The 22,658-nt window shown below is 41.6% G+C and overlaps 1 protein-coding gene across 6 annotated transcripts in view; it reads left to right on the top strand.

The window, feature by feature from the left end:
• ASH1L (ASH1 like histone lysine methyltransferase) overlaps positions 1-22,658 on the top strand; it is a 154,342-nt gene that overhangs the window by 51,932 nt on the left and 79,752 nt on the right. For all 6 annotated transcript variants that reach the window (XR_005591038.1, XM_039512678.1, XM_039512676.1 and 3 more), the window contains exon 3: positions 2,326-7,021. Coding sequence is in view for 5 of the 6 variants with exons in the window: in XM_039512678.1 (XP_039368612.1) it covers positions 2,326-7,021 (4,696 nt within the window). In the remaining variant the exon portion in view is untranslated. The remainder of the gene's footprint in view (positions 1-2,325; positions 7,022-22,658) is intronic.

The raw sequence follows: 22,658 nt of genomic DNA on the forward strand, positions 1-22,658 counted from the left end.
GAGAGTTGGGAAAAGGGTAGAGTAGCTGAGGCACCTTTCTGAAGAAAACAAGCCCTGGGTTTGAAGGAGGGACACAGGCATAAATAGAGAGTGAGAATATGCACCTTCGGGTCCCTTCTGACAGTCAGAGGGTTTGCAAGGGGAGGCCTTCCAATTTATCACTCTTGCTAGCCAAAGACTTTTACAAAATATGGCAAACTGAGCAGGATCCCAGGACAAGATTTCTAGTATAATTCCCTATCCCAGCAGTTCAGGGGGGCAGGGATTGCCTCTCAGTTTGGTTTTGCCCCAGACAGTGAGGTCTCAAATATTTCTAGTAAAACTGTCTAGTAAAACTTCCAAGTCCTATGTATGGGAGCATGGGTGGGTGTAAAAGGGGAGAGATTGATGGGATACATTAGAAAAGAGAAGTGCAGCATGTAAAGAGATTTTGGAGAAGAAGGGAGAAACATGAAATATCAGGTAGGAGTCAGAGTCCACAACGTATCAAAAGGGAAAGAAAGAGAGCTGTAGGAGGAATGGAGAAAGAGAAGGAAAAGAGGAAATAGACTATTGACTAAATTTTTTGAAAATAGGAGCCAGAAATTAGGCTCCTAGGTGTCAGTGGACTGGGTCATAGGCAGTTATGCCTAGTGGTCAGAATCCGAGTGCCAGAGACAAGGGGCAAGACAGAGTTGAAGACAGGAATCAGAATCGAGGGTCAGGACTGAAGTCAGAGCCCAAATGCCAGAGCCAGGGGTTGAGGTGGAGTCAGAGTCAAAGCTGAGGGTCAGAGCCGGATTACCAGGAGTCAGAGATGGCAGAAGCAGAGCTGGTTCTGAGGCAGGAGCAAGACTGGGTGCGGAAGAGGGTCTGGGCTGGAGATGTGGAGGAGCAGGAGCAGGCTCAGAGAGACAGGCTTAGGGAGGCAGAGTCCCATGGGCATGGGCATTGAGCAGCCAGCGAGTAGCTGCTGCTGCTAGGTTTAAGAGCTGGCCTGCTGGCTTTCTCAGCCAGTTAGGCAAAGTGGTCCATCAGGCAGCCTGGCTGGCTCATTAGGGTGTCAGGAGTATTGAGCAGGTGCGGCTGAGGGCCTTACTCCTGACACCAAGTCCATATATTAGTTATGGGATTTTCAAAAGTGCTTAAGGGAATTAGGAGCACAAATCCCATTGACTTTACATGAACATAGGAGCCTAAATTTAGACTCCTTTTTCTAATCAAAATTTTGGCTGCTCAAGACTACATAAAAGAGTGGGTGAAGCCAGGAAGGGAAAAAAGGTCTATCAAAAGCACAATACTGAAGTAAGTAAGACTGGTCAAAAAGAACACTGCTAATATATTATAATTACTCAATTAACATCACTGGTATATCTCAACAATTTTGTTTTTCAGTATTTGAGCACCTCTATTGTTTGTTACCTCCTGTTCACCAAATAATATTAAATGAATTATGGTGACATTTGAATATAGTCAACAAATATTTTTTCTGCTATTTGGCCAGCCCAAGTTAGTTTTGTAAAATTTATTAAATACAAAATTGATTATTTTTACTGTTCTTAATTTACAAACAGTATACAATTTTTGTATTAATTTAAATGTCAGGGAGGATGATGTTGGGTGGGCATGGTAGCACCAGTATTTTTCACCCTGGATAGTAGGCTTAATCCTCAGGCCAGTAGGTGTCAGGTAAGTTTCTTCAAACCTTGTACTTTCTACTTCATTACCTGATAATTATAAGAAATGAGTATCAGTTCCTCCACCAGCTCCCAACAGAAGTTAATACATCTCATGCATTTCTAGGATCTCTATTGGGAGCGCTATATAAAAGATGAAAATCCTCTGTAAGGAAAAGGTTAATTTACTGGAACATCCCCAAAAACATTTAGTGATGTAATGGATTATTGTATTAGCATAGCTTTTCCCCTCTAGAGACTAGATTTCAAATATAGTTTGAGCCACAGCTGCAAATAATTTTGGTAGTCTCTAGTCCTCATTTTTCCAGTGCACAAACCACCATGAAGTTCAGTATATTTTAGCACAGTTAGCAGTCTACTGTGCTGAAAGCCCAGGACCACTCCAATCAGTAGAACAGATTAAATTACTTGGACTGGGTGTTCTGAAGGTGTGTGGGTGATAGTTGTTTTATAAAAGCCTGTATATGTCCACTGAAATGTGTTCTTTTAAAAATGATACAGTCCATTGAGATGCAACATCTCATTCACAGTGATCTCTTATCAAACAGCAATGATTAATTACATCAACACTATAGGGTAGTATGATTAGAGAAAACTGACTTTTGTTTTTACTTGGTTTCTAAAGTATTTTTCTTATTTAAACTTTTAGGACCCTTCAAAGTTTTGCAAGAAAGCTGGAGAAATTGCAACAGTTGAATTCCATGCTGAGGAAGACATACAAGGAGAAACCACTCCTGTACCTAAGAAGTTTTCTCCACTACCCACTGAAATGACAGATTATGTGAAGTCAACTCCTCCTACTCTTGTTGATAGCCGTGATCCTGACTTGAAGGATAGAGCACAAATTAATGGAGCAACAACTGTAACAGAAAAATTGGCTCAACTTATTGCAATTTGCCCCCCCTCAAAGTCTTCCAAAACAAAGCAGAAGAAGCCAGGAACTGGATCTCCATCTGGGTTGGTTAAAAACTCTGGGAAGAAGCTACCAGGAACTGGAACTGCAGCTGTACTGGTTAACAAGGACTTAGTAAAGAAATTTCCAGGAACTAGCATTGCTGCTGGATTGGTTAACAAGGACTCAGGGAAGAAGCCACTGGGGACTGGCACTGCAGCCATATTGGTTAACAAAGACTCTGGGAAGAAGCCACCAGGGATTGGCTCTTTAGCTGGATTAATTAACAAGGACTGTGGAAAGAGGCCACCAGGGATTGGCTCTCCATCAGGATTACTTAACAAGGACTCTGGGAAGAAGCAGCCAGTGACTAACTCTGTGGCTGGATTAGTTAATAAGGACTCTGTGAAGAAACTACCAGGGATTGGCAACCCAACAGGATTGGTTAACAAGGAGTTGGTGAAGAAGTCATTGGGGATTGGCACCCCAGTGGGATTGGTTAACAAGGAGTTGGGGAAGAAGTTGCTGGGGATTGGTACCCCAGTGGGATTGGTAAATAAAGAGTCAGGGAAGAAGCTACTGGGGATTAGCACCCCAGCAGGATTGATTAACAAAGACTCTGGGAAGAAGCTGCTAGGGATTGGCACCCCAGTGGGACTGGTTAACAAGGACTCTGGGAAGAAACTGCCGGGGATTGGCACTTCAGCAGGATTAATTAACAAGGACTCTGGAAGTCTGAAAGCTGATTCTCTCAGTCCTGCCTCGGAGCCCTTCAAGCTTTCTTGCAGTACAAACCTCAATAATCTTGAAAGCCATGAGACTACAGAATTACTGAAAGATAATATCAGCAGTAAAACTTTTGAGAAACATATTATAAGACAGAATAAAGACAATATCTTGGAAAAGATTTCATTTCGAAAAGAGGTTGCTGGTATAGACAAAGAAATATTTAATGAAGGAACCTGTATTCAGCAGGACAGTTTCCAATCCAATGAAAAGGGGACTTGTGAAACATCTAAGCATGAAAAGCAGCTTCCAGTATATTGCACTTCACCAGACTTCAGAACAGGAGGCGCTTCAGATGTATCTACAGCAAAGTCCCCATTTAGTGCTGTTGGAGAAGGAAACCTCCCATCACCCTCACCCACAGTGTCTGTTACTACCTTAAACAGGAGCCCCACAGCAACCTCCTCTCAGTTAGCTTCAAATCCATCACATACAAGTACTACCACAACAGATGTCTTAGAAGGAATTTCTGAGCAGATTGGGAAGACTCAGTTTTCTTCGGACAGTACACTTCTGAACCTGAACAGGTCATTGAATCACAGTCTGAGCACTGATTTTAAAGGTGTGGATAAAGAATTAAATGATTCAAAAGCCACACACACAGACACCACAAGAACTAGTCCCTCCATAGGGAAAAAAACCAGTCTGGCAACTGAATCAAATATTCATGCTACCATCACCTCTTCAGTGGTTAGCTTCACAAGTTTGTTTAATACCAAACAGTTTCTAAAGATTGGTGCAATAACTGCATCAGGGAAACCTTGCCAAGGAGCTGATGACCTGAGTGCTACTCAGTCAAAATCTTTAAAGAAAAGAAAAGGAAGGAAACCACGATGGACTAAAGTGGTGTCTAGAAACATATGTCAGCCTCCAAAGGGTCTAGAATTAGAAAGGTCAGAGCTTTTTAAAAACATTTCATGCACTGCACTATCAAACAGTAGTCTGGAGCAGGCTAAATTCTTGAAAAATATAGGGTCAACTTCATTTATAGATCATGAATTTGTCAAACATCAGTTGCCAAAACTGAGCAAATCTAGCAGCGGACAGTCTCTTGCTCTGTTAACTGAAGCTGACAAACAGACTAAAAAATTCTATAGTACTCACAAACAGCCTTCTAGTGTGTGTGTGTCAGGTGACATCTTACCAGAAATTTATAAGCCCAAAAGAGGAAGGCCTAAATCAAAGGAGATGCCCCAGCTGGAAGGTCCCCCAAAGAGAACCCTAAAAATTCCAGCATCAAAAGTCTTCTCAGTGCAGTCAAAGGAAGAGCAAGAGCCTCCTGTTCTGCAGCCAGAGATAGAAATTCCCTCCCTAAAACAAAACTTAACAGGACAGACTTTTCCTAAGAAGAGAGGGAGACCTAAAAGACAGATCAGATCAGCTGTTAAAATGAAACCACCTATTCTGTCTGTGGCATCTTTTGTTGCTACAGATAATTCAAACAAAATGGAATCTGAAAGTGATCAGCAATGTAGTGGGGATTTTTTTGAGAGGAAGGACCAGGTCAGAGGTCCAGAGGAAGCTCAGAAAACGATGTGTAGCATGAGAGATGTTGAGGTAGAATCAGATAGGAAAGTTACCAAGAGAAGTAATGGGCAATTAATGAAAACAATTATCCGAAAAATAAACAAAATGAAAACTCTGAAGCGAAAAAAGCTTTTGAATCAAATCCTCTCTAGCACAGTGGAGCCAAATAACAAAGGGAAAGTGCAATCAAAACTCCACAATACTGTGTCAACCCTTGCTGCCACATTTGGTTCAAAATTAGGCCAGCAGATAAATGTCAGCAAGAAAGGAACCATTTACATAGGAAAGAGGAGAGGTAGAAAACCTAAAGCTATCCTAAATGGTATTTTAACTAGTAATTCTGCCAGTTTAACTGTTCTTGAGAATACTACCCAGCAAACAGCGGGGACAATACTGGGACAAGTACTTCCTCCTTTGCTGCCTTCAGCAGCTAATAATTCAGAGGTTCTTCCATCTCCAGTGTGCTCTCAGTCTTCTGCAGCAAGTGGGGGGCAGAGCCCTGTCAGCAGTGATGCAGGATTTGTTGAGCCCAGTTCAGTGCCATATTTACATCTACACTCCAGACAAGGAAGTGTAGTTCAGACCCTTGCAATGAAAAAGGCCTCCAAGGGAAGGAGGAGATTATCTCCTCCTACTTTACTGCCAAACTCTCCTTCTCACTTAAGTGAACTGACATCTCTGAAGGAAGCCACTCCTTCACCAATTAGTGAGTCTCACAGTGATGAGACAGTTCCCAGTGACAGTGGAATAGGAACAGATAATAACAGTACTTCAGACCGAGCAGAGAAATTCTGTGGGCAGAAGAAGAAAAGACATTCATTTGAGCATGTTTCCCTCATTTCCCCTGAAACCTCAACAGTTTTAAGTAGCCTAAAAGAAAAACATAAACATAAATGTAAGCGCAGGGGTCACGATTACCTCAGCTACGATAAAATGAAAAGACAGAAGCGAAAAAGGAAAAAGAAATATCCTCAGCTCCGAGGTAGGCAAGACCCTGATTTCCTTGCTGAGTTAGAGGAACTAATAAGTCGTTTGAGTGAAATTAGAATAACCCACAGAAGTCATCATTTTATACCCCGAGACCTACTGCCTACTATTTTTAGGATAAACTTCAATAGCTTCTATACTCATCCAACATTTCCTTTAGATCCTTTGCACTACATTCGAAAACCTGATTTAAAGAAGAAGAGAGGCAGACCCCCCAAGATGCGGGAGGCTATGGCAGAAATGCCTTTCATGCATAGTCTTAGTTTTCCTCTTTCCAGTACTGGATTCTATCCCTCTTATGGCATGCCTTATTCTCCTTCTCCCCTTGCAGCTACTCCAATAGGATTAGGTTATTATGGAAGGTATCCTCCAACTCTTTATCCTCCACCACCTTCTCCTTCTTTTACTACCCCACTGCCACCACCTTCTTACATGCATACAGGCCATTTACTTCTTAATCCCGCCAAATACCACAAGAAGAAGCATAAGCTTCTACGTCAAGAAGCCTTCCTCACAACTAGCAGGACTCCACTCCTCTCTATGAGCACCTACCCCAGTGTTCCACCTGAAATGGCTTATGGCTGGATGCTTGAACATAAACACAGACATCGTCATAAACATAGAGAACATCGTTCTTCAGAGCAACCACAGGTTTCCATGGACACTATAACAGCTAACAGCTCTTCCAGAACAGTCCTGGAATCCTTGAAGCGCTACAGATTTGGGAAGGAGGCTGTTGGTGAGAGATATAAACATAAAGAGAAGCACAGATGTCATATGTCTTGTCCACACCTTTCACCTTCAAAGGGTTTGCTAAGCAGAGAGGAACAGTGGGTCAGGAGAGAGCCTTCAGAGTCTAATTCATTAGCATTGGGATTACAGACACCATTACAGATAGACTGTTCTGAAAACTCTGCAGGTCTGTCCTTGGGAGGATTTACCCCTAGCTCTGAGCCAGCTACCAGTGATGAACACACAAATCTTTTCACAAGTGCAATAGGCAGCTGCAGAGTCACTAACTCTACCAGCACTAGTGGACGTAAAAAGTTAATTGACAGCCCTGGACTCTTCAGTGCACAGGAGGCTTCACTCAGCCGACCTCTCAGAAAGGACCCATTGCCTTCTTTTGAAAAGGCACTACAGTCACTATCAGGTAGGAGAGCTTTTTATGCTACCTCCCTTCTCATTGATGGTATTACTATATTATTGTATTCCATATCTAATAAGATAACTTTAAAAGGTTTGGTGGTAAAAGTTACATTAGCTTATAAAATTTTTCCTATATTAGGAAACTACCAGTATAATGGAGTTCTGAAATGCTGTTTTTCACTTTGAGCATCTCCACTATATTGGAATACTGTCCTATACCATACTGATACAGTGTATTGTACTTTCTTATTCATAGAGACACTATCAAGATTACCTAAGTGGAATTTCACACAATCCTTTATTATTGTTTTGCTGTAACAATACTATCATTATGATTAAGGATGCACTTTCATTATAAGCTCCTATTTTTCAGCACTTTTGACTCTCTGGGAAAATTGTTCTTTGGATTGAAATTTCTCATGCTTGATTCCAGTCTAAAAGTGAAGCGTGTTGGTTTTTTTTTTTTTGGGGGGGGGGGGGTGTTTGTTTAATTTGGTAACATTTTTTTTGGCTGGTTTTAAGCTAGCCAATAATACACTTTTTTCCCCCTGTGCTGTAAGAAAATGTTCAGATTTTTCTTTACTCTTACAAACTCAGTTCAGTTTTTAAAGTATGGTAATGGTCATAAAAGTAACTATATAAAATTAGCACCTTTTTGTACAACGGATCCTTTATTCTTCTGTGTTTGTAAATCATATCTACTTGCTTAATCAAATAAAATATTTTTTTCTATTTTACTCTCCATGGTACTATAGAGTCAATGCAGTTATGGGAGAGTCAGCTGGATTCTTTAATACTCTGTGCATCAACAGAATTGTTAACTAAATGCCAATTGCAGAATCTTTATTACTGGTGACTAGGCAGTTGGTGTGCTTTGACTGCTGCTTATCATCATAAACTCTTGGTTATTTTGTGCTGTCATCTGTTTTTTGTATCCACCTGTTGTCTCATTATATTTAGGCTTTGTCTACACTGGACTTTTGTTGGTAAAACTTTTGTCATTCAGGGGTGTGATTCAAAACACCCCCCAAACGACAGAAGTTTTACTGACAAAAACGCCGGAGTGAACAGTACTTTGTCGGCAGGAGAGCTCTCCCGCTGACAAAGCTACTGCCTCTCATTGGGGGTGGAATTTTTTTGTCAGCGGGAGAGCTCTCTTCCGCCGACAAAAAGCAACTACACTGTGCATCTTTTAGCGGTATGGCTGTAGCAGCACAGCTGTATTGCTAAAAGATGCATAGTGTAGACATAGCCTTAAATTGTAAACTCTTTGGGACAGGGACTTTCCTTTGGTCACATGTTTATAGTGCTTACTACAGTGCAGCCTAGATGCCTGATTGGGGTATCTAGACGCTACTGCAAAATAATAACAGTAAATGGTGGTGATGCATGAGCCAGGAAGAATACATCTTAATATTACTATTCCAGGTTGGTTTACATATCTTTTTACTTATAATTTGAGCAAAGTTGAAGTGAAAGCTAACATGAGACAATAAACAGAGAATCCTGTGATGGCATTTTTACTGAATTACAGTTCAGAATATACATACACTCTATAATTTTCAAACCTGTTTACAATGGTGGTGTAGCCGTGTTGGTCCCAGGATATGAGAGACACAAGGTAGGTAAGGTGATATCTTTTTTGGGGCCAACTTTTGTTGGTGGGAGATACTAATTTTCAAACTACACAGAGTTCTTCAGGTTTGGGGGGAAAATCAGAATGTCTGAGCTAAATACAAGTTGAGACAGATAGTTAAGCATAAGTGGTAACACATTGTAGGAGGCCACTTGAGATGGTGTGGGCAATAAGGGTTAGATTGTTATGCAAAAGAGATTTGAAGTGAACCATTAAGGGATAATAGTCAGGTGTGTGTTACAGATCATTGTAATGAGCCATGAAACCAGGGTCCCCATTAAGTCCATGTTTTTTAGTGTACAGCAGCATTATGAACTTAAGTGCCCAGAGTTGGGTTTTGAAGGTGTTGTTGTGCAGGCTTGCTTTGAGGGTGAATATGAATATTGAAAGATCAGATATGGAGTGATCACTTTGAGAAAAGTTTTTGTCTACAGACGATATTTTCTGTCTTATTATCTGTCCCTTTCCTAATGGTTCCTAACATGTTAGCATTTTTGACTGCCACTGCACATTGAGAAGATGTTTTCAGAGAACTATCCACAATAACTCCAAAATCTCTCTTAAGTGGTAACTTCTAATTTAGACCCCATCATTTTGTATGTATAGTTGGGATTATTTTTTCAAATGTCCATTGCTTTGCATTTATTAACATTGAATTTCTTCTGCCATTTTGTTGTCTAATCATCCAGTTTTGAGAGTCAGCTTTAGACTTAATTATTTTGAGTAATTTAGTATCGTCTGCAAACTTTGCCACCTCACTGTTTACCCCTTTTTCCAGATTATTTATGAATATGTTGAAGAGCATAGGTCCCAGTACAGAGCCTTGGGGGAAGCTCGCTATTTACCGTTCTCCACTATGGAAAACTGACTCTTTATTCTTAACTTTTGTTTCCTATCTTTTAACCAGTTACTGATCCATGAGAGGACCTTTCCTCTCACCCCATGACTGCCTACTTTGCTTAAGAGCCTTTGGTGTAGGACCTTGTTAAAGACTTTCTGAAAGTCCAAATACACTGTGTCGACTGGATCACCCTTGTCCACATGTTTCTTGACCCCCTCAAATAATTTTAATAGGTTGGTGAGTTGATGTGGGTGAGGTGATTGGTGATCACAGAATCATAGAATATCAGGGTTGGAAGGGACCTCAGGAGGTCATCTAGTCCAACGTAGTGATGTAGATGTAGTGATGTAGATGCACGCACATAAAACAGATTGGATGTACCACATTTGATGGTAAAGCAGTGGTCAGTATGTATGTTTGTTGACCACATGTCTGTAAATTTAACTTGTAAAGAAGATAACCTCAAGCTAAACTTCTTCTTATCTCTAATCTGGAGAAAACATAGAAGCACAAAAACAAGATATGTCTCATCTTCAGGTGCTGGAGTAGAAAGCACCTTGTTTTCTAGTACTGGACAGAAAACAGAGACAGTTAAATTAGCTAGAGCAACCTTTCAAGTTCTCCAACAAGAAACTACTCGAACAGACATTCTTTTGAAGCTGCTTGTAAACATCAAAAGCTGCCAAGGGCTCCAGTGTGTTCTAAACTTCTGTCTCTAAGGTAAAAATGGAAAACTAATTAAACAAAGGATCCATTTGATTGGTCTCTCCAGGATCCACTTAAAGCTACAACCATCGCTAATCAGCTGCTTGAAAATTAAATGATCACAGCTTTAGATGTAGTAGTAAAGACCATTATAAATAGTGTAAGTAATTGGGCCCTTACAGCACAATTATGAACTGATGTATTGAAAGAGATTCCCTCTTGAAGGACTCCTGGAGAATGCAGTTAGGCCCAAGTAGCATATAGTCAGCCTGAAATATTGCCTATGGGCAGGAAATGGCAAATTAGACTTCTCATGGATTTCGGTAATAGAAAGTTGGCTTTCATATGAAGAAAGGCATCAACAGGTACAGCATGTAAAGGAACAGAGTAGTGATTAATCATAACTTAGTTAAATATTTACTACACAAGTGTAAATATATATAACACATGTTGGGATAGTGACATTAAGGTTTTTTAAATTGTCAATGGGACTATTTCTTTTATACCTCCTCCTGTAAAAGACAGTGGCCTTAGTTATCATGAGTAAAATGATATAGGTCTCCCTGGAAGTGAAAAACTATATTAGTTAATATATATGATTATATTATATATCTAATTATGTATATTAAAGCTATATTAGTTTTTAAAAACTTATTTTAATGACTTTGTAGCTTTTCTATACATAAAAATATCATAACTTCAAAATCAGGTATATCTTACCCTTCTAGAGCTATAAAAGTGTTGTGTGTCCCACTGGAATGGGAAGATTTTCATTTTTCCAGTGATATAAAGCTCTAATTTCTAGCTTTGCTGGGACAAAAATATTAGCTCTTATACCCGTCACAACTTCAGGACCGAATATTGTCCATTATGAGACTTGGGAGGGTGGAGTGGGGATTCCACATTTGGAAGGGAAAAAACTAGTCATTTGTTTGGCAGGTTAAAATTTAAAAAATGGTGGCTGTTTGAAGCTGCTCAGAAGCTTGGAATGTTAAAATAAAGAAAGTTTCTATGCAGTGCTACACACTTCTATACAATTAGTGAAAGAGAGAGTGCACGTAAGGAGTCCTGCTTACTTGCACATATGATATGTTGAAAAAGTAATATGTGATCCCTATAATAAAAGACTACATTGTAATACATATGTATGGGGGGCAGAGTTAAGGTTACACAGGCAGCTTTAATATTGTTGATTCTTGTCTTTTGAATTCTGTGCTATGCAGTATAGAAGTGCTTCTTTTTCTTCCTCTAGCAGGGAACAAAATTGTGGTAATTAAAAAAAAATGAAAAGGTAGCAAATGGAGTCTTAGGCTAGCAAAAGTCAAAGCTCATTGCATAGATGTGTCTCATCATTGGTTCTTAAGTCGTGGAAAGTAATTTTTAAAGAAAGGGCAATATAAATATGACTGTGTGTGTTTCCTGCCAATGATAGAGGATATTCTTAGTGCTTGCTGGGTTGCTGTCTTGCAGAAATTGTATTAGGATTAGCTGTTCATCTCTGTGTTTGTTTAAAAAGTATATCTGAGTAAATTATATTAGTTGTTTGAAGCACATGTTTGTGTTATGACCCAGTGATCCAATGTAACCCATGTAAAATGCCAGATACCATGATGATTGGTAGTGTATTCATGTGTAGTCATAATAATTGTGACTTTCCTATATCTGTATTTCAGATTATTAAAAATATTTTAGTTACATAAGAACTAAACTTATGTAGCTCTTCCTGCTATTTATGAAGAAAGCTCCAAAATGCTAAGTCATCAAGGGGTTAAGGATAGAAAACGAGTTGTGGTAGTTAGTGCAGTTCTGGGAATTTCCTGAGGAATTCCATTATGGTGAATGATCTGACTTGGGTTTTATTAGAAACAGTCTAATTAGAGGAAAAGTAGAGACATTTTAGGTTAAAACCTGCTGGTGTAGGCTCTGAATCACCCTCCCTCTTGTAGTGCATATAATTGGTGAGTCAGATGAAATGTATTGCTTTCAGTAAGTGTATTTCCCACAATTGGAACCAGCTGTTTTTATTGTTGAACCAGCTTTTAGCTCAGCATTCAGCTCATTCACAAGAAGTTTCTAGTGCTGCATATCAGCAGTGTTAGACATCAAAGGCCTTAAGAACTGCATCTAGGAACAAGTTCCATAATAAGAGTTTTATGAAAAGATCAGTGTCAGTTTCATGTTTGCTTTTGCCTTTTTTTACCATCACACAAGTATGATTCTGAAACACCAAGTATTCATAAAAAGTTCAGATTTGTATACACTTTAGAGACAATAAGGTGGAAGGAAGGGAAAACCTCTGGTATAGTAAAGTGAGTTCATTTTATTAAAGCAGATGTAAATTATGTGCCATCATGGAGAGAAGATTGAATCAGAGCAGTTAAGATGACTGGTAGGAAGTGAGAGTAATGGTAGGGAATGTCTTCTAAAATTGTTGTAAATGGTCACTGGGCCCAACCACAATATTCTATTTTAAACTGTCCACTCCATAAAGTGTTCTTCCTGGTGGAATAGTCTTTTCATCAGTCACACAAGGTGTGTGTCTACCATTTGAAGCTATTAACAGGTGTTTTCATCATTCTGGGATGTTACTGATACCATAAGTCTTACAGGATATCTAGTATCAGTGGCATCACAGATGCATGCATTCTAGGGCAAGTAGTAAACCAGGAAGTGTCAGGATTTCACAGAGAATAAAAAAAATTTCAAAAGATAAGTTAAAGCTTTTTGTTATACATTGCATTTCTTGCAGAAACATTCAGCACGTAAATCCATACTAACTCAAAAATCACCAGTCCTTTGCAGTTCACCTTTAAATGACAAGATTAGAGTCTGACTTGGACAGTAAGGGTATGTCTCCACTGCAGTCAAACACCCACAGCTGGCCCATGTTATCTGATTTGGGCTTGTGGGACTTGGACTACTGAGCTGTAAAATTGCAGTGTAAACACTCTGGCTGGAGCCTGGGTTCTTGGACCCTTTGTGGGATATGCCATACCCTAAGGGTATGTCTACACTGCAGTATAAATGTTAGGGTTAGTAAAACTCAAGTTAGCAGACCTTGGGTTTGTTAATCTAGGATTTGAGTGTCTATACTAATTTGTAACCTCAGATTAGGAGTTGTTGAACCCTGGGTCCCAACTGGGGACTCAGCGTCTACACTGTTTTATGCGGGCCCGAGTCTAACCACCTATATCCCAAACTTCCTAGCACCTTTCCAAAATGGGGCCACTCTATTTCTTTGTTTGTGGTGCAGTGTGGGAAAACTTGACTGTCCACCTAACGTGACTGTCCAGAGGACAAAGAAGGTAGGATTGTGGGATACTTTTGTTGGACTCCCAGAGCACAAGTCCACACTACTAAGCAATAGGAATTGAATTCTGGATCCTGACTTGACTCAATTTTGGACCTTCAGCCCCTGTGGGATCCTTCTACTCTGAGTCCAAGTCCTGGGTTAGCATGATTTGCATATAGAGAGATGGGAGACTAGGTTTGACCCTGAGTTCAAATCATGGGCTTACATAGACATGCCCTAATTATTCAAGGCCCCAGTGTTCTCATTTCAGGGTATGTCTACACTGCAATTAGAAACCCACAGCTGGCCCATGCCAGCTGACCCGGGCTAAGTAGCTATTTAATTGTGATGTAGATGTTCAGGTTCAAGCTAAGATCAGGCTCTAGGACCCTGCAAAGTGGGAGGGTCCCAGAGCTCAGGCTGCAGCCCAAGCCTGCTCCACAATTAAACTGCCCCATAGCCAGCGCCCTGTGAGTCGGAGTCAGCTGGCATGGGGGTGTCTAACTGCAGTGTAGACATACCCTTAGTGATATCACTTGTGCAGCAGTTCCTAACAGCTGGGAATGCAGTGCAGTAAAGTAAGCCAAATAATTGTGCTTTGGGCTATCTTCCAGCAAGACATACATAGTCTCGTAGTGTTCCTTGTAGAGAGCCTCTGTAGGGTTACTTTGCATCATAGAAGAGCTAACAGCCCATCTGTTGTCTACCTGATACCTCATTGAAACTTTAGGATCCAGAAGAATATACTCATCCTTAGAACTCTGGCCTGAGATACTGAGGAAGAGTATATTTATAATGAGGGCCCACAAGCGCCATCCCCTCCTTATTTCCCCATTTTGTTTTCACCTCTCTAAAATAAGGTATTCTCCTAATGTGTCCCAGTCTACCTTCCAGTCTCATGACAGTTGGAAGACAAACATGCCCCTCTCAATGGGCAGAAATGGGTTCATACTCTCTACCTGCTTGTACACACTTATTGGCCTGCCTCTTTACAAAGAGCAAATTCTGGTTTCCTTGTCAGCTTCTTCATGCTGCCAGCTTCTACTTTTGACAGTTGACCCCCCTGCTGTTTGCTTAGGATTTTGGATTTGTCAGAAGAGTGAGGTGCCAATAAGGTAGGCCAGGCCAGAGGATGCATGAGTACAAGTCTAACTGGGATTCACAGTGGGCCTGAGACCAGGCCTAGCACCTTTTCATCAACACAGTTTCTCCCAGTGTCCTCCCTAATTCCTTAAGAAATTGACATCCAGCTGTGCATTTGATTTGTTAGTTTCCTAAATTGAACAGTCTGGTCACAGCTATTGTATTGCTCATATACCTCTTTTTTAAAAGTTCTGAATTTCTCTCTTTTCTGGATGTTATTTTAAGACGTAATGTTATTTAGAAAACTCATTTGTTCAGTCTTTGTAGTTTGTTAAACATACTCTAATCTCATTAAGCCATCTTTATGATTAATCTGTTCCTGGAAGAAAACTCTCTGCATCCAAAAGTACTTTCTCTGTCTATTCAGCTAAAGGAGAATCTGCTTTTTCTATCAGGCCTGTAAGCCATAATCTGGTGTATAACACAAACACATGTTCCGTATGGAAGCTGTTCCATACCCTTGATCATTTTTGTTGCCCTTCTCTTCACCTTTTCCAATTCTAATATATCTTTTTTGAAATGAGGTCACCAGAACTGCAGGTAATATTCAAGGTGTGGTCATACCATGAATCTTGATAGTGGCATTATGGTATTTTCTGTCTTCTTATCTATCCCTTTCCTAATGGTTCCTAACATTCAGTTAGCTTTTTTGGCTGTCACTGCACGTTGAGCAGATGTTTCCAGAGAACTATCCATGACGATGCTAAGATTTCTTTCTTGAGTGGTAATAGCTAATTTAGATCCCATCATTTTGTATGTATAGCTGCAGCAGTCATTCTCTTTGTCTGACACTCAAAAAGTACTATTAAACTGGAAGAACAGGTGGAGAATTACTCTCTCTCTGTCCGTTCTGGAGTAGACTCTCTAGTTTCTCTAATGTAGGAATATATAGTTGCAATGTAGAAACATATCGATCTGGTCACTCACAATGCATTTGGGCTGCACAAATTTCCCAAGGAAAAGTAGTCCATATTGGGTCACTGTCCCAAAGTAGATCTCTCTGTGGTGTCAAATTCAAGTTGGGCTAATATTCTAGCTAATATTCCCCTATAGTTACTAATAGCTCACAAAGGCATCTGTTTGACAAAATGATTGATACTTTCCTAAGAAAAAAATTGACTGTTCTTTCCTACTAGCAGTCACATGTATACTCTCTCTATGCCTAGAATGTAAGTATGCCCAGTGGTCTGTAATGGGATGTTAGATGGATTGGGATCTGAGTTACTACAGAGAATTATTTCCTGGGTGCTGGCTGGTGAGTCTTGCCCACATGCTCAGGGTTTAACTGATCGCCATATTTGGGGTCAGGAAGGAATTTTCCTCCAGGGCAGATTGGCAGAGGCCCTGGAGGTTTTTCGCCTTCCTCTGCAGCATGGGGCACGGGTCACTTTCTGGAGGATTCTCTGCAGCTTGAGGTCTTCAAACCGCAATTTGGGGACTTCGATAACTCAGACATAGGCTAGGGGTTTGTTATAGAAGTGGATGGGTGGGATTCTGTGGCCTGCATTGTGCAGGAGGTCAGACTAGATGATCATAATGGTCCCTTCTGACCTTAAAGTCTATGAGTCTATAATGTTAATGATCCCAGCATCTTCCCCCACGCACACCTGAGATGTAGACATAGGAATGCAAAAACCCTCAAGTGCCCACTGGCAGCATCTTTTTACAAGGACACCTCTCAGAACAGTCTGAAAATCTTCACCACAAGCATGATATGCAACTCAGTGGCATATAAAGCTTTATGGCCTTTGCCTTATTGAGGAGAATTAGTAGAGAAGTTTAGCTTAATTTCTCTGCCCTTTAAGGGAGGTTAGCCATCTGGAGATACTTTACCTGTAACCTCAAAGAACTTGCTTAATAATGAAGTCCCCTCCTATATCTCCCAAGAAAACCCAGGAACTTCTCCACTCACAAGCATCCCAGATGTTATACTACAAGTTACTGTGATGATTGAAAACTTTCAGAGGCAAGACAGGAGATACGCATCTAGAAGAAGATCTCAGAAAGTAAAAGGTCTCTGACTAAGTTTTGACTCAATCTCATCTACCAGTTCTTAAGATTCTCTCATCCCCTGTTCCCAAAGATCTCCCAAAATTATGCAGCATTTGAGACACTTGTCTCTCATTTACTTACATAATGGTACTGGTTCCTATCCCTGATATAGGGCATAGTTTTAAAGGTCTACTGTCTTTATTTGCTTGTAGCCAAATGATCAGGCACTAAGGGGTAGATTCACAAAAGTATGTAGGTGCCTAACTCCCACTTATGTTCCTAAATCCCAGAATCAGGCCCCACTGAGATTCACAAACCCACCCACCCCCAGCTGGTCCCAAGCCCTGTAGATGCCTAAAAGCCCTTGCTGCCTAAATTTTAGCAGTAAAAATTCCCCTAGGCACCCATGTTTCTGCCTTTGAGCATGCACGCTGCAGCCCCATGCCAAGTGTCCAGACACATAAGCCCCAGTGCAAAACACGAACTGAGAGAAGATAGGTGGTCCTCTGCCTAACTCAACCTGCAGGCTAGGGGGAAGGAGGGGGAAAAGGAGGAGGATGGCCTCCCTCATAACTTTAGCACAATGGCTAGGATACACATCTGGGTTGTGGGAGACCCCTGGGTCAAGTCCCCACTGCACCTGAGAGGGAGTTTGCTTTTTTCCCCAAGATAAATATATAGTGTGTGGATGCTAATATGTTTGAGGGGGCTACTGCAGGAAAGCTAAGTCAAAGACATTTCCCCCCCCCCTCAGGTTTGCCATTGGAATGTGTCAATACCAGTTTTGGGTTTGGGCTGTACTCTTCAGGCTCACAATGGCACCAAGAGGTTTTACAAAGTTTATGGTGGTCATGGCCATCACCACAAGACAACATGTGCCAGTAGGACTATAGCTGATGACTAAGGCTATGTTTTAGTCATAGGTATTTTTAGTAAAAGTCACGGACAGGTCACGGGCAGTGAATTTTGTTTACTGTCCATGACATTTACTATATACCCCTGACTAAAACTTTGGGGGAGGGGTGTGGCTCGAGGGGATGGCCTTGGGGGCACCACTTGTCCCAGACCTTGGACTATCTGGATCCTCATAGATGCTGCTCAAGGCAAAACTTTTCTTTCTCCAAGAAGATCAAAAATAAAATAAAAGCACCAGAAAAGTCAAAGCCAAGAAATATGGTCTACCGGGGAGGGTCTTCCTTCCTTCCATAGTACTACAGTTTGTGACATCCTGGGTAAAACCATTCGATCTAGACAAAAAAACATGGAATTAATTTACCTAAAATGTCTACCTCAGGGTAGCAACCTATATGGTGTTCACTTAGCAAATGGGACACATTTTCGGTGGGAATCCCTCCTACACATCAACTTATTGGAAATGACAGCAGTCAGGAGAGTCCAAAGGAAATTTTTCTTTCCATTTGGTTCCTTAATTCCAAAGAGTTTTTGGAAAGTGGAGGAGAACAGTTATCCTAATGGCTCCAGACTGGCTCTGTATGGAGAACTAGAGACTTTCTCAAAGATATTGATCACTGAAAGGATACAGTTATAGAGCCGAGCCCTGTCTCAAAAAAAGTAACAGGTACTCACTTCAAATTAAATCAAGGAAGGCCTCAGTATTGTCCTCCTTTACAAAGTATAATGTGTGTGAGGCCAGAGACATCTTTGACATGTATATTAGCTTTTCTGTTGTCAGGACTGACCCTCTGGACCTAGGGCAAGGCCCATCCATTCTGACGGTCCAGATGTAAGCTCTGATCCCAGGCAGAAAATAGATTGACCATCTTCCTCCATTTCCAGATTTTACGGAGCTGTTTTATTTCAGCCCCTGCCTGTGGTTATCATACATTCCCTATAGAGTCATAACATCCTTCTAAACCAGTTTTACTCTCCAGCTATGGCTAGCAAATTCTTAGAGCTCCTAATCCAAGTTAATTAAAGCTCCGGACATCTTCTAGTAGCTGTCAAGTCTGACCAGAGTGCAGGCAGAGGATCACAGGGCCAGATTTTCAAAAGAGCTCGGCACCCAATAGTTCTCATTTGAGGCACCTAAATCAGCAGTCAGATTTCCAAAAGAGCTCAGTTCCCAATTAGCTACTTTTTTTTCCAATGGAATCTGCTGAATTCTGAACACTTTTGAAAATATGTCTCACAGGCTTTATCTGCTCTTATCTAATCCTCGTCTCAGATCTGTGCTTTCCTTCCTCCCTAAGGTGATCTGTCCCTTGCACACTGGCCAAGAAATTTCCTCCCTATTTTCTGCCCTAACCCAAAGAACATTATAGAAATGTGCTGGTTTTCCCTAGGCATATATGAAGCCTTCAGTTTGTGTGATTACAAGATTAAGACATGGAGAAAACTTAAACTCTTCTTATGGTAGCAGAATCCTAAGAAAGGTCTTGCAAGTCTCCAACGGTACTATATTCAGATGGATTTGATTGTGCATTTCCATCCCTTGCAAGATTTCCTATCTATGAAAATTTCTAACCTGCTGTGGCAGCATAGTGGGAGGAGACAAGCAGAGGCTTCCAAAACTCTTCCTGATCCTGACTGGCCAGCTGCTTCTTGCGGATTTGGTCATCTAGAGGAGGACCCTCTCTCACTTATTAGTGTCTCAGAACACAGGCAAAAAAAGTCCACAGCGAGAAATTTTTTTAAACATTATTTAGAACCATTTCCTCACATATTTCTTATACAATCTCTATTGGGTTAGCTGTCAGGTTTTATCCAGTTCTGTCTCCTTGGAACCTATGTCAGTTTGCCCTCTTTTAATTGTGAAGTTTTCCTTTTGTCCTTACCTGAAGTCTGCAAGTGAAAGAATTTGGCTACCATTTATGTGATTCAGGTTCTTAGGTTCTATCTGGAGAGCAGTAAGGAGCCAACAAAAAAGTAGATTTTTTTTTTGTCTTGATTCTTCTAAGCAGTGTCTGACCATATCTGCATGTTACATATAGATGGATTTACTCCTGTATTTGTGAATCTTTTTGGATGTAAGAGCCTGTTCTCAGTTATGGTTGAAACCCATGCCTCCAAATATATTTCTGCCATCTGCTTAAGGGAGTTTCTTTATATGAGACATTTGTAAGCCAGTTTTATATGAAAGTTGCAACACTCTTCTTACCAAGTATATGGGCGCTTTTTAATTAAGTCTTTGACTGTAGTTTCTTAGTTCAACTTTACTTCTTTACAGTTATATTTTAGTAATGAATTGCTCACTGAAGACAATGACTGAGAAAGTATTTAAGAAGATTCATGGTAAAGAGCATGCTTGGGTACTTTGAGAAAAAAAATCTTTAGCCTTTCATCGCTGACTATGGACTGTGACAAAGTTCCTCCTCTACCTTGGTGGGTCCTGCGCTTATTGGCAGATTTGCTCGCCTCACAGATTCACCCTGTGGGTCAGGAAACAGCCTAAAGATTTTCCCCTCTGGTAGAAGCCACAGTCCAGGTCAATTCCTCCTGTGTTTGATCAGGAGTTGGGAGGTTTGGGGGGAACCCGGACTCGCCCTCTACTCTGGGTACAGTTGCGCAACAGCTACAACTCCCTGGGCTACTTCCCCATGGCCTCTTCCCAACACCTTCTTTGTCCTCACCACCAAACCTTCCTCCTGATGTCTGATAACGCTTATACTTCTCAGTCCTCCAGCAGGATGCCTACTCACTCTCAGCTTCTTGCACACCTCTTGCTACCAGTTCCTCGCACACACTTCCTCTCCTCTGGCTCCCTGGTTCTCTTTGGCCTGACTGGAGTGAGCCCTTTTATAGCATCAGAGGGGCCTTAATTAGAGTCAGCTGCTTAACAGCCTCACCTGACTCTTAGCAGGTTAATTGGAGTCAGGTGTTCTCATTAGCCTGGAGCAGCCCCTGCTCTGGTCACTCAGGGAACAGAAAACTGCTTCTCCAGTGGCCAGTATATCTCCCTTCTACTACTCTGCTGTTCTCCTCCATCTGTTCACACATCCGGGCAGAGTTCCTCTGGGCGGCGTCCACTGGCTCCCTTGACGCCTTCGAGGAGCAGTGGGCGTTGTCTGGGGTTCTCTGCTCGGTGTCCCCATCAGGTTCCCTTTGTTTAGCCCTATGACCTCACTCCCGCTCCTGTTTTTTTCATTGGTTGTCCCACGTATTTATTTGGTATCACAGATCTGTGGATCCTCCCCTTAGGCTGGGGGGGAGGTCCTTTAGCAGTGGGTGGGCTTCAGATACAGGACTACTCTGCTGTTCCCAACTGGTCTGGGTCTATCACAAGACTTACATTATATTATTATTTTTATTATTTATTTTTAATGTAATAGTGCTTATGAGCGCCACTCATGCAGTTCTGTACAGACACATGACATGAAGACTGTCCCTGTCCTGAAGAGCTAGCTTGCCTATTAGGCTATATATCTACACTGAAATCAAGAGGTGTCATTGCAGCACATGTAGATACTGATCAAAGCTAGCTTGAGTAACAATAGCAGTGAAATCATGGCAGAACAAGCAGTTACAAAGGCTAGCTCCATCTACCCATAAGTTTGGATACTTACTCTATCTAGCTCAGGTATGTCTACATGTGATGCCGTCACACCTCCCGATTGCACTGTAGACATACCCACAATCTCTCAGTACTACTTGAAGATAACACAGCCACCATTCATAACTGACATATTGGCTTTACTGTGGCAACATAAGATTAATCTCCATTTTCTATATTATTAAAAATCTAGTAATGCAAACAGTGTGTGGATGAAATCTTGGCCACATTTAAGTCAATGGCAAAACTCTCATTGACTTCAATAGGACCAGGATTTCACTCTATATTTAATTGCCTGGAGTAATTCTTATTTGTAATAAGGTCCACAGATCCATGGCTTTGTGTGCTCTATTCTGTGCAGCCTTGGAGGCAAATCAAACCTGCCATTCGTAGGCAGGGGAGGTATGGCTCCATCTCTGAGAAACTCTCCAGATTTCATCTGCCTTTCCAGCTACTGGCAGGCAGACCTGCTCCTCCCTGTTGAAGAGCATATGTAAAGAAGAAAGAGGAAAAAAGCTTAAAATCTCTAGGCTTATAGGGGTTTGCTTTTATTGGCAGAGAGGATTCCCTTTCTCCTCATTTGCTGGGACCGTCCATGCTCCCTGCTCACCCACACCAAGTGAAGCATGGCAGAGAAGGCTGAGAGGGGAGAACCAGATTTTTCCTGAACCTTCTCTGCTGATTAAATACGTGCATGGAGATCTGTGCCTGTTCTTTGAAGACCAAGGTCTGTCTCAGGTGCTCAGACAGGGGTAGGGTTTTCAGCAGCCTCCTCCTCTGACCAGGAGAGCTCCCAGGAAGCAGTGACAGTACCTCAGCAGCAGCAAAGTCCCCCAGGCCTGGCACAGGTGACAGCAGCAGTCAGACTTGGGATCAGACTTGGACCCACAGTATCAAAAGGCAAAGGAAGCTTCCTCTCAACCACTGGAGCCCACATTCACAGCCCCATCTGTTGACCTTGAAGCAGCTGCCCAGTCCCACCCCCATGCTGCTACAGTGGCAGGGAGCTACTGTACTGTCAAAGATTCACAGACAGAATAAGGAGAGCCTAGTAAGGGGCCCTTGGACCCAACTCCTTCCTCTATTCTATAGCATGCCCACTGCCCAACCCTGCAGTGGCTCAGGGTTACACCCTGACAGCAATGTCAGCCCAGAGATGTCTTCTAGTGCAGCAGATGGGTCAAGGACTCCCTTTGAATGTCCAGGATTGAAGCCTGGTGGCTTTGTGGAGGCCACCCTGGGTGGGCTCAACCTATCTCCAGGCCACATCCAGAAATCTCCCTTAAACAGAGCCTGAGACCTGGGAAGTTGCCTTTTGGACCCAATCCAGCACAAAACTCCTGTTTCTCAGGGCAAGAAAGCCATTCAAAAGAATAATCACAAGGCCCTGCTCCCTTCCAGGGAACCTCATGAGGAGGAGGATGATCAAGAGGAGTCGTAAGAAAGGTCTCAAATGTTCACACCAATCTAGACAACCTAACATAAAGTGCACGCACGCACACAAGAGCCCCTAATTCTCTTC

The sequence above is a fragment of the Mauremys reevesii genome, linkage group 24 (genome assembly GCF_016161935.1).
Source record: "Mauremys reevesii isolate NIE-2019 linkage group 24, ASM1616193v1, whole genome shotgun sequence".
Classification (NCBI taxonomy): Eukaryota; Metazoa; Chordata; order Testudines; family Geoemydidae; genus Mauremys; species Mauremys reevesii.